Source organism: Xiphias gladius, chromosome 14, assembly GCF_016859285.1.
Source record: "Xiphias gladius isolate SHS-SW01 ecotype Sanya breed wild chromosome 14, ASM1685928v1, whole genome shotgun sequence".
Lineage (NCBI taxonomy): Eukaryota > Metazoa > Chordata > Actinopteri > Istiophoriformes > Xiphiidae > Xiphias > Xiphias gladius.
Genome location: NC_053413.1, coordinates 2,439,596 through 2,457,500, shown reverse-complemented (window position 1 = coordinate 2,457,500; position 17,905 = coordinate 2,439,596). Strand labels below are relative to the sequence as shown.

Sequence of the window (17,905 nt, the reverse complement as noted above, 5' to 3'; positions counted from 1 at the left end):
ACAAACTTAAGAATTAATAAAGAAACATACCATACTTTTTAAGGACTGCTTTCTTTCTCAAGGACTGCCTTTTTTCACCCAAGTAACAATGCAAAAATCCGGCACATCCGGTCTCAAAAAGAGACAAAATGTTCTAGGAGAGAGGAAAGAGAGGCTTCTAGGCTGGATTATTGCAACTCCTTATTATCAGACTGTCACAACAAATCTTTAAATACTCTCCAGCTGATCCAGAATGCTGCAGGGAGAGTACTGACAGAAACTAGGAAAAGAGATAGTATTTCTCCTGTGTTAGCTTCTCTGCATTGGCTCCCTGTAAAATCCAGAATAGAATTTAAAATCCTCCTCCTCACCTACAAAGCTCTTTATGGTCAGGCCCCATCATTTCTGAAAGAGCTGATAGTACCCTATTACCCCAGTAGAACACTGTGCTCCCAGAATGCATGCTTACTTGTGGTTCCTAGAGTCTCCAAAAGTAGAATGGGAGGCAGAGCCTTCAGTTATCATGCTCCTCTGCTGTGGAACCATCTTCCAGTTTGGGAAGGGAGGCAGTCACCCATTTCATATAAGAGTAGGCTTAAAACCTTCCTTTTTGATAAAGTTTATAGTTAGGGCTGGCTCAGGCTTGACTTGAACCACCCCCTAGTTATGCTGCTATAGGCCTAGACGGCTGGGGGACTTCCCATGATGCACCGAGCTCCTCTCTCCTCCTGTTCCTCTCCATCTGTACACATTCATATCGCATTAATGCTTGTAACTAACTTTACTTCTTCTCTCTCCCATAGTTTCTTGCTTTTGTGCTTCATCTCTCTCATCTCTCCTCCTGTCGTTTTCTGCAGGTATTTCTGCACCTGGTGCCACAGAGTCTGGCTCTGTGACTGCAAACCACCTACTGTCCCCATGATTCTGTTCAATACCCACTGCTTCAGTTATTATGATTATCACCACTACAGGGATCCTGATTGCCCACGTCTGTAAAATGTATTTCTTGTTTTTTTTTCACCTCAAAGTCAAACTTGAGTTGAAAACTGTCCATTCATTATATCTTGTCAATTAGTCCAGCTAATTTGTCCGCATGAACTAAAATACTATTAAATAAAGTAAAAATAATGGATACATAAATCAACCAAAATTAACTCTTTGTACAGTTTAAGCACCTTTTGAGTTGAAGTGATTAGTTAATGTGTTCCTTGTTATGCTCCACTGGTAATTTTATTTTTCTGAGGCTACTATCCACTAAAGGGCACTGCTAACTTTTATGTCGTTTTAAAAAATAAATAAATAAAACCCACAAACACACACACACACACACACACACACACACACACACACACACACACACCTGACTCCTTGGCTACTCTCAGTCTATCTGGCCAGTCATCTAAGTGTCCCAGACATTTGGACAGGTAGGTCTGGATGGTGATGCAGTCTAATGGCAGGACATGGTTGTCTGCTCCAACATGAAGAACAGGATCAACCACAATGTATCCTCCTCCTGACCGCTCTATGTCTCTGCAAGAGAAAAAATAAGTCAGCAACTTATATGTGATAATTGTGACAATTAATAGAGCATGGCAAAGCAGAAAATAACACCACCTTTATAAACTAAAACTTCAACCAAAAATTCAAATAAAAAACATCACAGGAGATCTACAGCCATCAATAAAGACAGATCTATGCAGCTGTCAAAAATTTTTCCATTGCTTTTGTAATTTAATACAGACTGCCTTTAAGCTAAAAGCACCATGCAGTTGCAAATCATGTCAGGATCCTCGGCAAAAAAACTGCATTGAGATGCTGCTGGTGGACATTACATCAAAGAAAGGACACACACTGCTTTTATTGACGGAATGCAATGTAATGAAGCCACAGCACAGTGTGGAATACACAGATGGAATTAAAATTTAATGGACAAAACTATACACTCAAAATCAGAAATCTTCTGCCTAGCAGTATATTGTAGTCAGGAATTGGTCAGGCAGAGGAATTGTAAATAGAATCAAAAAGGAAAAACAGAAATGCCATATACCACCTCAGTTTGGACCATCGTTGAACTAATTGACATTTAGTTATTTATTTGTTTTAGTTTTGTATTTTGGTATTCGTTTAATTTTGAGTAAATGCAGAGCTGAGTTTATTGGTGTCCAGCATACTCCTTCTTCATTTTGGAAGGAAAACAACATTATATCACTCTAACAGGTAGTACATGTTGTTGTGTTACTGCATGTCCTTTTGTATCAGTCATACATGACTGTATGGTGGATTCAGTTTAAACAGAAAATAATTATTCCTAGGCAGAGAAGAGACTCCCAAGCAATATTCAGAAAGAAACTAGCAATTTTCCCCTTTCTTTTGCCAAAACATCACTCTCTCATGAGGGTAATAAGACGCTATTGTATGAATGTACAGTCTGGAGTCCATTATTAGGAGGGTCTTACCCATATCCAAAGTAGTACTGATAGGACCCAGCTATCTTGAGGTCGAGAGAGCAAAATTTATCTGAGTCATCCTCGCTTCCTGTTGGGTAGTTCCACGCCAAAACACGAAAGTTGTTTCGTTCAAACCGCTGTCCTTCTAGTGGGTAGTTGGTGTGTACCAAAACCCTCCTGCCCTGAAGACTCGGACCCAGGCGGAACTGCAGCTCAAAACCTGAGGAGACAAAATGTTTTGACTATGGCATACACAAAGAACACTTTGTTGTAGTTGTTGTTGGTATTGGTGCGATATAAGAAAACAAAAGACATAAGACAGAGTTAAACAATGGTGGATATGTGAGAACGTATACACATTAAAGGACCAGTGTGTAGGATTAAGGGGGACCTATTGGCAGATATGGAATAGAATATTCATAATTATATTTTCATTAGTGTATAATCACCTGAAACTAAGAATTGTTGTGTTTTCGTTGGCTTAGCACGAGCCCTTCCCATCTACATAGGGAGCAGGTCCTCTTCCACCGAGCCCGCTATTTTGCACTGCTATGTACGTACAGTAGCCCAAAACGGACAAACCAAACACTGACTCTAGAGAGGAACCCTGGACTTGACATAGAGTGAACCTGTTACTTACCCCAAAACGTGGGCTAATCTACAACCTCCCAATTCAATGTGAGGTTGTACCCAAAAACTTGGGGTAAGTGAGCCAACAAAGATGAGGTTCCTTAGATGCTACGTGTAACAATTTATGCAGATTGGAATTCAATGTACTGTGCCGAGTTTTGTGTTAATAGGAATGATTGTTGCCAAGAAATGCAAAACTTCCTTTTTTGACTGAAACCTATAGGAAATTGCTCCTTTATAACTTGCGCAGTTTTTGGATTATCAAAAATAACTTTTTATCATGAGAGTCCATAGATTTTATGTGCAAAGTTTTGTGTAGATCAGACTTACAACCTAGGAGGAGTTAGAAAAAGTAGGTTTTGCATATTTCTCAATCCTGCAAAAAAAAAAAAAATAGGCTGAGATGGGTGTGGCCTATACATCGAGATTCAGCTAATTTCGGGGAATGCGTAAACATAAACCCTTTGAAAGCATAATGTGCTTTGTGGGAGTAACTGGCCAAAACACGCTCACCTTGATAATAGCGCCACCTGCTGGTAAAAAAAACCTGAGAAATAACAATAGGGTTCCCATTACCGCTGGTACAGGCTTGGACCCCAAACAACACTGACAAAGGGAGGTGGAGGCGAGCTGGGACCTATGGTAAGCAAACCACTGGCCAACATCCCCAACTCAAGAGGCGGGGAGAGTACCCAAGGGCAAGCCCAGTGAAAGTCAGCGGGGGCAGCGGGAACACTTGGCAGAACATTAGCAAGGTAATACAGAAAAAAACTCACTCAATGTCTTTTTTAAATCAGCAAAATGGATGGTACGGTATAAATGGCCATTCCAATGCATGTTGATTTAAACTTGGTTGCATATTTAGGAAAATACAATTGTTAAAAAGCAAAGTAACTGTCACGGCCTAGGCCGTGTGTGTGTGTGTGTGTGTGTGTGTGTCTGGGGTATGACGCTCCTCCCTCTCTCCCAGCCACCTGGTGCCAATCAGCCGGCAAACCTGCAGTCCATCAACTCAACAAGTTTGCAGTATATATTCTCTGGTCCTACAGCCACTCTTTGCCAGATTGTTGTACTCTCCATTCTGGTAGACTACGCTAAGGCTGCTTAGAACTAAAAATTTGAAGTTTGATCCAGTGCTCTTTACTCATGTTAACATTTGTCTTTCTGTGTCCAGGACCACTACTCGCCTGCCAGCCTTCTGTCTGCCACACTGCAGACCTCTAGCTTGCCTTGCCTTTCATCAGCCCTCTTCCCTACCCTGCCTGCCCGCTCATCTACTCCACCTCCTGACTGCTGCATCGCTTATTTCCCTCAAGGCTCCCTCTCCACCTGCTACCCACACCCCTCTGCCCCACCAGACCTTCTCTGTCTGCACACTAATGTGACCAGTCTCCAACTTTCAGGATTTCCACCTTCCCTTCACCCTGTACAAATTTCCCCACTCCTCTTCCTAACCTCACCTCTGAATTTTAAAAAAACTCACTTTTGTTGTTTCTGAACTCTGAGGTTTGAGTTCATTTGTTACTTGTGATAATTAAAAAGAAATCAAAAAGGGGGATTCAATGTTGAAACCTGAAGCTTGGAGAGTCCCCTCCCCCAATACATCCAGTGATAAAACCCAATTAACTTATGTGATTTTGTCCACAACCTATACAACTGCTTAAAGACTGAATTTATCGTTAACGTGATTACTGACATGTTTGAATAGGTTCATTCACTTTGTGGTACAGTGCTTAACATCAATTTTTGAGTTTCTCTGCTTGTTCCCCTCATCCACATTTTGCATTCTTGCATTGTGTTACTATTGGCAACATAATCGCAGGGCAATCCCATCTTTAAGGTGCTATTTGTACGTTTTTCTAACGCCAACCGTAGTTTCATGCTGGGAGTGAATGGGGGTGAGTCGCTTGCCAAGAGCTTCAGCTGTCATTGCGTTTACAATACCAGAGGTTATAATACGCCTTCTGAGCAGCGCCACTTCTTCAGGGCAGCCTGGACACTGCAGTGAGTCGCTATTGGAAAGTGATTTTATGAACCGGCTGGGCTGTGTCTAGGTGGTTAGCATGGTAACTTCAGTAGAAGATGAGAAATGATAGAAATTGAAGCAAAGCAACAGTTAACATTGGTGTTGCTTTCCACCACTGGAGACAGCTCTTGGCAGGTAAAGGAATGAAGTTTGATACTGAACTTGCAATGTTTCTTCTAGACTGGTAAGTAAACAGCTGTTAATGCATTGGCTATGTAGCATTAGCAAAACTTATATATAGCTCCTTTTAAACACTCTTACCAGACACATCTCTGCTGCTTTGAATTATACAAATATACAAATATATACCCTCAACACAAACACTGAGTCATAGTGAGATCTGCCAAAAAATGTCAGACTTCCTGGTCCTCCAGAGTTGGCTATATATAGTCCAGTTTATTTGGCAGATCACAAAATCCCTATCAGGTTCAGAGTGCTGTAAATGTCAAGTGGTATACTTCTCTCTTAAACACAACTAGCTCCTCCTTTTTTAGCCAACACTCTCACAAATACACACGTGCTCCACTTCTGTGAGTGGTTATCTTTATTTTCCATTCATATTGAACTGAATATCTGAAATACTGAATATGTACTACAGCCTTAAAGCAGGGCTTCCTAATTACTCTCAAGTCATGACAACCAAATAGACCAACATTAGTTCACAGAACCCATATTTAATCAAATGTAATCTAACTGACACATATAGAGAACTTTTGTTTTTGGATTTGTATGAACTGTAGAACTGTCTACATCAGGATATACGAAGGTTTCATGAAACCAAGTTGAGTTTGATGGAGGTGTTTGTTGTATGAACTGGTGTAAGTGACAAAGACAACAAAACCACCAGTGACAGACTTAAAATATAATGGAAAATTGTCAGATGCAAAATTTGAGACTTGTAGACTAAAACAGAAAAAAATAGGAAGCTCGTGGTTGTAAGATTGGTGCTCTTCCTCCGGCAGCAGATTCCATACATAACGTAACTGTATTGTGATTACTAAAGGTTGGCACTGACTTCAACAATTTTGTTACTAAGATAGGGTGCGCTGCTTTACAGACACTGTGAATCCTGTGTTCTTGCCAGTCGTGAGTTTTATGGAGGGGCAGGTTGTTTACCTGACCCAGGGCCCACATTCATCAGGGGGCTCATAAAGGATCCTACAAGGTCACTACCTACTTTTTTTCTCCTATAAATTTCCTATAAATTGTTTCTCACTGTATATGAAAAACACTTAAGTTCCTTTACAAGCTTTGGGAACCAAAATTAATTTTTTTTAAAATTATAAATGCTTATAAAATACAAAATTCAGAATGATTTAGCATAAACCTGTGTCCATTTTGGATTTAAGCTGGAGCACAGAAGCTAAAAGGAATTTTATTGTCATCCTGTGCTCCACTGTAAAATTATTTCTACTGTGTCTCCACATCTAAAGAGGACCATGCTGAGCTGTCACTCAGCCCCTGTTCTGAATGCCCTCCTGCCTGATGGAACTATGGACAGACCACAGCTGAGAGGCTACAACTACCGAAAACTTGGACACTCAAAGGGACATTTCACAACAGGGTGAGGTTGACCGAGATCTGGAAAGCAATGCTTCCATCCAAAGCCCACCTCAGTCCAGCACAAGGCGTGACTTAACACTCTACCATGGACCTGCCAACCAACCATGCAGCTAACTTCCTGCCGCTGGAGGAATGTCCGACCTACCCACATCTGTTTAAAGACCAGCCACCTACCACTGATGTAATCCAGGGCCGTGATTCAGCATGAAAATGGGTTTTACAATTTCCTGTTTGATAAAGATTAGCAATGATTCAAGCCCATGTGGTATAATTGGCAGGTGTAATTCTTTTGTTGAGCGACAGTAGTTAGTTTACTCGCTCAAGGCCCACCAAATGATTTTCTGCTGCCGTTGGAAGTTTGGAAGTAAATCTGGTGGTAATTCTACAGGTAGAGTTTGGACTGACCCAGATTTATTTTGGCATCATACAGAAATGGATGGAAAAGATTCAAAAACAAAAAAGACCAAAAGCTCACTGTGAGGCAGAACAAACATATTTAATAACTAAATATTGACTCAGTCAGAATAACAGTGATTGAAGAACTGAGAGCAGAAACAGTAAGTGGAGAGCAACAGGAGGATCGTTTGCAGGATGATTGACACAACTTTATTGTTAGCCTGGCAGAATTTGAAATTTTGTTGCCCCAGAGAGTATGCTGGTTTGGGAGGTTTCCATGTAAATGCAGGGAACTTCACTGAGTTACTGAAATTATTTGCATATATGATTCAGTGCTAGACCAGCACCTGAAAACTCCAGCTGACAAAAAGGTAACATATATCTTTAACCAAGCAATTTTCTTCCTGGTATTGTTGAGTCCACTATTGATGTGACAAGAACGGATCTTTTTTTTTTTTTTTTTTTTTTTTTTTTTAAATCCCTGAGATGTGTCACAGCAACTGGTGCCAGTGTAGAATGCTTTGTGAAATTTGAAAAGCTGCCAGACAGCAGTGCCGAAGCCTTTTACAATAGCTTGGTAAATGCAATCATTGAACTCGGTCTTAATGAAAATCTCTTGAGAGGCCACGCTTATGATGGTGCAAGAATATGTCCGGGCACATAAAAAGGCTGGAGGCCAGGATCAAACAAAATTGCTCTGACAAAACATTCTACATACATTGCTGCGCACCCAACCTCAGTTTAACATTGCCGGATGATGCATGCTCATTAAGTACTGCAAAATAATTTTTTGGTACTCTAGAAAGCTTGTAATGTTTTTTGACTTCAAGCCTTTCACAGATTTAAAATATGGGAGGAAGAGCAGGAAAATATGAATTTGGACAGAACTGCCTTAACCGTTAAAAGCCTTTCAGACACGAGATAGCCATCCAGGAAACAGGCCTCACATCACAGCCACACATCACCAGAGGCTGCATCTGAAGTCCAAGGGATTCTCACCTAGATGAGCATTTGAATTCAAGTTCATGCTAGTGTTTTGGAGTTTTCTGTTGAAAGATACATACTATATGTTTTATCTCAACTACTTGCAAAAAGAGTTGCTGCATGTTAACACTATCATGGATCTCCTCAACACCTGCATGGCTCAAGTAAGGGAATAGCGAACAGATGATGCCTTTGACACAATTAAGAACACAGCAAAACACAATCCAGGAAGCCAGGGATCACTTTAAAAATAAAGTGTAGTTCTACATTCTTAATATTTTTTTTGGAGCAATTTGAGAATTATTTTGAAGATTTCAGGAAGATGGCATCAGTGGTTTCTGTGCTCAACCCCAAACGTTTTGACCTTCCTGGTGCTGAAGAAAAAATGCTGTGTCTCGCACAGTTTTATTATGAGTGTATATGTAAGCCAGAGGAGAGAGTGAAAGGGTTTCTCTCCTTTGGCACAATGTACTCTGAGCTGTCAATGGATCTTGACACTGACACTGTCCTGCCATTTCTCATTTCCAATGACATCATGCATACCCACGACTTTCAGTGCTGCACATAATATACAAGACAATTCCTGTCACCAGCACCAACGCTGATTGGACGTTTAGCTGACAAAAACTCATCAAGACCTACATACAGTCATGTATGAACAAGGCCTGACTCTCCAACCTTGCCCTACTCTGTGTTGAATGGGATATTGATATCAACAGAGACATCAATATGAAGTAGAGATGAATGGACCTTTAAAAACTGGACGCTACCCTCCTCATCAGTAGGCCTGCCCTGCCCTGCCCTGGTCCCTGCATTAACTTTTCTGTTATCTCTTGGCACCTGTCAAAAAAGCATTTCAGACTATTTATATATCTCTCTTTTCTTTTCCTGTGAAAAGCTGAAGTCCTTTATTTTCTGCACTCACGTCATATGCATAAATTTATCCAATCAAATGTGATTTGTGACCACCTAAAACCTTACATTACATAACCCCTGTCTTGACTGTTAGCTAGTGGGTCATAGTAGCTAGGAGAGTAATATCTTGGATCAGAGGTGTGATGGCAAAGTTGTGGTCTAGTTTTTTTTTGTTCAGTTTTTTTTTTTCGTGATGACATTGGCCACAGGTAAAAGGTGTTGAATACGAGCACAAAATATCAATTACTGGCAGCTTCAAGCTAAAAGATATAATGTACATATCCAGGTTGAATACTGCAGTAGAATCCTCTTCCATAATAATACACTGTATACAAGGTAGAACATATAATAGTTGCTGGTAAATCGTTTTGCTATTTCACCATTACCAAGTCTCAGCACTAAATGTGATTATATAATCGAATTGTGAAACAAAAAAACAACAGACATTCGATTGGAAATTAGATTGTGGAAAAAAAGGCAACACCACCGTGGCTATCTGCCTGTCAAGTTCTGGCGTGGGCATGGGCCATTGCACTGAATGCACTGCATGATGAACAGGAGTCACACAACGTCACTTTGATTGATTCAAAATGAAATGTAGGTCAAGCTGAAACAAGCAAATAATTCAATAACTGTGTGGATTTTGTCAGTAGATAGCAAAATTGTGGAACACTGAGATAAAGCTGTATGCAAGTTATGTAAGCGACATTTAGCCTACCATTCCAGCACTAGCAACCTGAGGGCACATCTTAAAATATGCACCCAAGTAGCTGTGTCTCTCAATTCTATTGGTGTGCCCTCTTATGAACATAATGCACAAAAACAGATATTCAAATCGTTCAAACCTATGTAATATTTTAGAAGGAATAATCTAATATCACTTTTGACTAATTTTAACAGTGCTACTGAGCAGCCCATTTCTTGTTCTTTAGTAAGTGGAAGATGGTTTTGTAAAAGAAGCATTACCTTGTTCAAGTCTGAACAGCATCCTCTCTAAATTCTCCTTGTCGTTCAGCATTAGGACTCTGATCTGCTTCAGGTGTTGAGGTAACATCTTCGGAAGATCTCTTCAAAGTTAACTGATCCCTGGCCTCCTGTAAAGAGGAAAGATAGGTTTAAAAATGATATATCTACCATTTTCAAATAATCAAGACTATTTTTTTTTAGTTCCTTGCCTATTACATCCCTGAATGATGAGGGCAGCATTTCTGTGAATTCAGTGGAATTCACTACCAATCTGTTACCTTGACATTGTATTCAAATTGCACTGAGGTTGTGTTGTGTCCAATGGAAAAAATCCAGGGTCAAAAGTTCCAAAAGGTTTTTGCACATCACCAAGTCTTAGCGAGAAATGCGTAGGATTAAAAAAGGAAATCCAACCCACCACTGATCACTTGTAACAAAAATTATCATTAAGCTTATCTACTGAATTTCTACTGGCTGAACTGTTGTTACTGAAAAAAAAGAGTGCAGATATCCAGGGTCAAAAGTTTTTCAAAAGTTTCTTATGTCTCTTAATTTCTTGTCACAATCCAGTGCTGTTTCTTTGCCTCAGGTTCTCCAAGTTTTTGAAAGTAGTCCAAACAACCTCATTTTATGTAGCTTCATTGTTTTATGTGTACTGTATGCATTTTATACTGTATACTGTAGGTTCTCAATTATAAACGTGTCATTATTTATTGAGGCATGTATTATGATGTATGTTCTCTGTGGGTCCAATATTGAGCTATTAAGAAAGTATTTGTTTATCAATCAGAAAGGGCACACCCCTTGTTTAATGTAAGAAACTGAAAACACTATATTGTATTTTGGAGATTTTAGGAATTGTGCTTCAGAGTTATTTAGGTGAGTTTCTTGTGATAGGCATTCAGTATGTGCACTTTCAGCGTCAATATTACAGGTGACAAATGAAAGAAAAACCTGAGTAAATGAGTAGAGAAACATAACAAATGCAGATGCTTCTATACAAGTCACAGGGCTCACTGAATGGTTTGATGAGTATGAAAATGATGTGAATCATATGCTACAGTGGTGTAGTAAATATGATATCCAGCTATATGCCATATACCCACAGAGACAGCTCCAGGATTTCCGTACAACTACTTAAGAACGTGCAAGGATACGTCACAATATAGATTTGTGACAGAACTTTCACTTCGGTGATTCCGTTTCACAAATAATAGGTGGCGTATAACTGCAATGAAATACGTTTTTTCACCTTGTGCACTCTTTGTCTGTATTATGAAGCATGGAACGTAGTGGCTTCCTATAGGATGCATTTGTGCATGTACTATATGTGTTAGTGAGTGTGCTGGTGCTTATGGGATTTCACTCCACATCAGGTTGGCAGGGGCCTGGAAGGGAATCATCACAGTATACCCTGTGTTATACTGGCCATCGGGCCACTAAACTCACTACACCACTGATATGCTATTACCTTCACAGTCACCATCGTAAAACCATCTAACAAAACATACTCAAATACATACTCACACAAAAAAAGCAGTAAGTACAATAGTGCTGTATATATAACTTAATAATAACGTCTGCAGTTTGTGGCTGTACAGCAGTTTATTTATGCTGACCTTTGATTTCCATTAATGTACCCTACACAGTGAGAAATAACAAAACTATACATAGAGTCCATAATGATACACACTAATCCTCTTCAAAAATGTTAGCACTCTATGGAATAGTTACATTTCAATGATGCCTCTGAAAATGGCAATGTAATGCTATGAAATTAGAGGACTCCTAGCGAAACATAGTGAACCTTGTTTTTAGGGATATTTTCCATCCAATTAACCTACGATCCATCGCAATACTTAAATAACCGCTGCATCTTCAGTTTACAGTCAGATTGCAGATAATAATACTAACTAACAGTAATAACTAACAATACTGCAACAAGCTACTGAGAGACAAATAGGTTAGGCTGCACAATTTAAAGAAGAAACTGTACCTCAAAGAAGAGCACATTTACAAAACCTGCTACAGATGTGTGTCATACAACAGTAGGTTGAATGCCAACTATCTGCTCAGTTATCAGAGGTCTGGCAATCAGAACTTTGATCAATATGCAAGCTTTTAAAGTAACATAAGAAAACAAAAACAGCTACAAAACTACAGATGCATCAGTCAAATAACTCCTAATTTAAAAAGTCAAGGGGAGAAGTCAGGGAAATCATGAGAACATATCCCAAACATAAAATGCAGTGACATAAATGACCAGCATTCACAAGGTGGAACTTAACAACAGGTACATGACAGAAATAAAAAAGATTGGGAAATATTGTTAACTGGCATGAGGAAGGTTTAAATGTCAAAAAAAAGGCTGAGGCAGCACATCTAACTCATCCCAATTTACTGTACTATTTGAAAAATATAAGCTCCAGTAGTTACAGGAGACTGTTGTTCTTCTTAATAAAACTATAGTCCTGCTTGGTGGATTTTGAAGCACGTCAATCTGTATTTTCTGTATTTTGAAGACAGCAGGTGATTATCCATTTGCCCAGGTATAGTTTGCCTCTACAAACTTTTCCCCTTCTCTTGGACTTTCAACTGTAACCTAATCAAAAAGCCACAAGTTGGACAGTGGGACTCTAAGCGGTTTGTCCTTGAGGGACTCTGTTGGGAATGTAAGTTTCACTGCTGAGGATTGGGATATTTTGCACACCATTTCTGATCAACCTCAGACATTGGACATGATAAAGGATTTAATATCTGATTTTTCAGAGTGAAGACAATGTAATATTGCCATGCTCTCATCGAAGAACTCAAGAAGGAACATCAGTGTTGAAGAAGGATGTTGCCAATTTGGAGTGTAACAACAGCCCAACTGAAAAAAAAATGGAAAACTCAAAATGACTGCTGGATCTCCAGTGTAGGAAAATGACAAATAACCTGCTGATAATGAGAATAGGAGAAAGAGAAAGAAACTTACGAAATATCGGAGGCCCTTGTGAGAACATTCACGCAGTTAAACAATTCAGCAGAACAAGTACACAGGCTGGGGCAACACAAGGGATAAGATAAACAAAGAGCACATGTTAAGTTTACCAGCTCCAAGTTTTAAGATCAAGTCCTAAGGCTTAGCAAAAATGCTCTGGCCGGCCAGCATGTTCGAACCCAGAACCTTCTTCCTACGAGGCAACAGTGCTAAACACTGTACCATGTCACCCTGAAAAACCCTTATTTGACTAGATCCTGAATTTGGGGAAGGCATAACCAGGCCAGTAGAATTCATTATTTTTTAATATCCTTTTCTCTTATTTCAAAAGTAGTCAGGGTATCAATAGATGATAAATTACGATCCATTTTTATTGGATTTTGGATATTTCAACAACAGAAAATGTACAAGAACCAGGACATTTGACATTTAACCAGTCATCTTCAAAATAACTAATTTGTTAGAAAGACTGAAAAGTCAATCAAAGAAATGTTTGTACACAATACTGGCACAGAAAATCCTTTAATTTGGGATGCATTTAAATGTAGCTTTAGAGGATATGCAATTGCTTATTCCTCCTGGAGATATAAGAATATGAAATTAAAAGAATAGTTGTTAGCGGCTGATATTTAGCAGTTGACTCAAAGTATTGACAATGCCTTTGATGTATCTAGATATCTGTTAAACGACCTGGAAAATAAACAAAAGGTAGTACAAAATTGCTAACATAAAAGTTATTACTATAAAAGCACAGATTGGATGAAAAAAAGAAGAAAAATGTTCAAAAATCTTTCTGAACCTTCAACACAGTAATTATTCTAAGAAAAACATTTAAAAATTAATGTTTTTCTAAAATCTTTTCATTTCAGTCACCACCTCTTCAGCTTTTAAATTTTTAAAATGCGAGGCTTGGATTTCAAAAAAGGAACTTTCTTCTGCAGTAATATCCTGTAAATGGGCAGCTGTGGCTCAGGAGGTAGAGCGGGTTGTCCTCCACTCGGAAAGTTGGTTGGCCCCCCAGTCTGACATGCAGACTGGGGGGCAAAATACTGAACCCCAAATTGCCCTGATGGCTGTGCCATCAGTATGTGAGTGTATGTGTGAATGGGATGTATGAGTGGGGGTGTGAATGTACTGTACAGCGCTTTCAGTGGTCTATAAGATTAGAAAAGCGCTATATAAGTGCAGGCCATTTACTTTAAAAACACCTGGAATAGAAAGAAAACCTACTGAGTTTTATCAATTATTCTTTGATTGTGGGCCCACTGCTTTCTTGTAATGATTTTTCTAATAGCACTGGGTCTGACTCTTAAAAAGAAGGTGTTGTCTAATTTTTACTTAAGCAAGCATCTAATGGCCAATACAAAGATCCTTTGAATGTTAAGAGCTGGAGAGCACTAACACTTCAAATGTTATCAGTCATATCATATTAAGATACTAGCAAAATGTATAGCTCAGCACATGAAGAGGGTGTTGACAAGTATTATTCACCAAGATCAATTGGGATTTTTGTGGGGTCGTTATATTGGGAATAACATTAGACAGTTGTTGCAGATTATTTAAAATTATGAGTTAAGTAATAGACCAGGTTTAATTTTTGTTGCCAATTTGGAGAAGGCCTTTGATAAAATCCATTTAGATTTTATTTTACACTTTGGTTTTTTCAGTTTTAGCAAATGACTGATTAATTGGGTTAAAGTTCTATAAAATAAAAGTTGCAGGATAATTAATAATGGTTATATTTATATGTTTGTGCCCCTTTTAAGATAAGTAAAACAAGAATGCCCACTGTCTCCATATTTATTTATAATGGCCATAAAAATATTATCTATTAAAGTTAGATGCAATCAGTATATGGAAGGACTTAAAACTGGGAATATACAAACATTCTGCAAGTTATATGGCTTAATTCTAACATTTTAATTGCAGGGGAACTATTTTTTGGGAAAATACAGTGGGGTCCAAAAGTCTCATGTTTGGTTTATAAATGATATAGTGAATGACTATGGGCAATTCTTGAGGTATAATTAGTTTATGAAACATTTGGTATAATCCTTTGCCTTCACTCATACAATCAATCTTAAAAACACACTGGAAAATGAAAAATTAATAAAGGTATGACAAAGTTCTTAGTATGCCAGCCTGCTATAAGAAACACAAAGCGGTTGAAAAGACAGAAGATAAGCATAATCCCTTGTTTTGGTCATGTTGTGTCTGCCTTTTGGAGGAAGGTTCAAAAGATGTGTTTAACAATCAAGCTGAGCTTACATACAAACCTTTTCTTGGTTGTACTGGGAGATGTTACAGAAACAAATAGTTATGTTATTAATTTTATTATTTTAGTATTTTTTTATTAGGGAAAAGGTTTGTTTTTTAAGCTGAATGGGATTCCTTGAATATCAGTCAATTTAGAATTTTTCTCAAACGTCACTTTATTTCGGAAGTGTATATAGCAAATGGAAATAAAGGTACTAAAAATTATTTTAACTGTTGGGAGAAGTTCATTGTAGCTGAGAATTAGTAAGAAGTGTGTATCTGTTATTAATAAATTTGTCTCTATTTCCCATTCTAATAATCCACATAATATCATTAATTTGTATATGATAATGAGAACTCAGTATTTATTTTTTATATTTTGTTGTTAGGCTTGGAAGTAAATGTGTAGCATTTATGTCTGATTTGATGTTTATGTCCGATTTTGTGTTATTTGTTTGTTCCTCTGTATGTGGTGAATTTTATTTACTGATTTATTTATTTATAGTGGTTGTATTATGTTGTTTGTATTTGTCTTCATTTGAAAAAAGAAGGGTTAAATGTTAAGCAAGGATTTTTAGGCAATTTTAGAAGATGATTGAGACATGCATTGTGCAAACTGTTGTAACGCAACATGAGGAACTTATTCCTAATACTTTACATACCATGAAGTATGTACAGTGGGTTCCAAAAGTCCTACTGTACCTAAATTCAAACAGACAGTTGCTACTGCTAAAAACTGATTTTGGACACAAACTTTTTTTTTTAAATTCCAAATTAACCAACTATAAAATTAAAATGTTGCTGACCTGCACATTGCACATGCACATTAATTTGTTAGTGATAACAAAAGATATATTAAATACAATACTACAAAATTCTGACACCAGCATTATGCAAAATAATGTTTTACTTTGTATACTATTAGTAAATGTTGTTTATATCTCTAAAAATTTTGAATGCAGGACTTTTTCTTAATAGAGTATTTTTATAGTGTGGAACTACTATGTTTACTTAAAAGTAAAGATATGAATACTTCACACACCACTAAATATTTTTGCATATGGGATAATGGGAATACATCCAAAAAATTGCAAATAACTGTTTGTACTGTTTTTTACCTTAGAGTGCACAATCTGAAAAAAAAGAAATTGTATTTTACAATGTAAAATCAGATTTTCAAGGACTATAGCTGAATTTTCCGATTGACATAAGCTAGTTACACAGCATGCTTCTAGAAGATGGGACAATGCAGTACACTAATATCTAAATAACCCTCAAATGACTAGAATCAGAGTCCCTAGACTCCACCCCTACAGGCCCTAACAAGGTCTTGAACAGTGGTTTGAGCAGGAGCTATAGAGAAGCCCAGACTTGCACGCAGGAACAAATCAAAGCTTTGGGTTCAGTTCCGCAGTAACTGCAGCAGGTTGATGTATCCAGAGTCACTGAACCCCACTGAACCTCACTCTGAGTCTGCGCAGTGATTCGGTAGCTCAGAACAAGGTCAGGAATCCAGCCGTTAATGTCACACTATCTATTTATAAAACTCCAACCACGACAGTTTGCATGGCACTTTGGGTCCATACCAACACAATGTAACAAACAGAGATACAGACGTAGAATTAAATTAAGATGATGGCTGATAATTATTTGTCACGGTAATGCAAGAAGCTGCAAAGCGAACATCCCGTTTGTGGCTGGATTCCAAATTCCATTCAAAAGAGTGATAGTTTAATGTTGCCTTGCTCACTACCCTTATTGTCTACAAAACATAATGCAAAGTCCCAGTTTATTTGTTAGTGACCACTTAACAATTCGGCAAACGCATAATTTAACAAAGGCACCGTATTTTAAAATAAATAATTAAAATTAAGTTATGTTTCACTTGGTATGTCATACAGTCGCCATCTCTCCGGGATGCACTGCAGTGGACGGTGCTGTCAAGTCGGAATTTTACTGAAGAAAGTAAAGCTTGGTGGGTCTTATTGATTTCGAACTTGAAAATGGGTCGTATATTCTGATAAAATGTTTCATGTGGCAACATAAAGTACCATCGTCGTGAAGCAAGGTAACGTTAAAAACGTTAGTTAACCTACGCATTTTTACATGGTTATCAGCATTCGTTGTCTCAAAACAGGCGAAAATGTATTTTCCCATATTAAGGTGTAAAGCTGAATTACCAAGCGCAAAGTAAAACGCGTTAAGTTAACGTTAAGATTATAACAGATAGCTAAACGTACTTCACCTAGCTAACGTAGCTAATAATTTATACTCCGACCTGCCAGTCTATAGCTGGGGATAAAACTCCTATAAACTTAATATTTGACAATGCAAAACCATGTTTAAATGTCCATTCCCGTTCACCTGTCAGTTGTGTCTTCGGTCGGTCACAGAAACAGGAGGACAGTTTGCAGCGAAACAGCTTGGTTTTGTCCTCAACAGACCGATGGACAACGGCTGAATTGTGGGGGCGTGGTCCGGAACCTAGGGCTATTACCGTAATAACCCGAGAACCGGGGGGTGTAACAAGAAAATTTCCTGCCTTCAAACCTTTTTTTACCCAGGGAAACGTGAAAAACATTTGTGTTTATTTACTGTGTATATAAGTTTCACTACAAACATTCGTCTTGAAAGCTGCGCAGTAGCCTCTGTCAGACTTATACCGTGTCTAGGCATTGTCTTGAAATAGTTAGCCATTTACTGTATTACTTAATTCAAATTCAGTGGTGGTTGCTGAAATACTGAACAATGTTATTTACA

General features: G+C 38.2%; 1 protein-coding gene across 2 annotated transcripts in view; it reads right to left on the bottom strand.

Annotated features, from left to right (window-relative positions):
• Nucleotides 1-17,629, bottom strand: part of agla (amylo-alpha-1, 6-glucosidase, 4-alpha-glucanotransferase a) — a 48,843-nt gene extending 31,214 nt beyond the window's left edge. For both annotated transcript variants that reach the window (XM_040142973.1, XM_040142974.1), the window contains exons 1-4: nt 17,510-17,629; nt 9,907-10,034; nt 2,436-2,646; nt 1,340-1,509 (exon numbers count right to left, since the gene is read on the bottom strand). In XM_040142973.1, the coding sequence (XP_039998907.1) occupies nt 1,340-1,509; nt 2,436-2,646; nt 9,907-9,994 (469 nt within the window). In that variant the 5' untranslated portion in view covers nt 9,995-10,034; nt 17,510-17,629. The remainder of the gene's footprint in view (nt 1-1,339; nt 1,510-2,435; nt 2,647-9,906; nt 10,035-17,509) is intronic.
• Between the last annotated feature and the right edge of the window lie 276 nt (nt 17,630-17,905).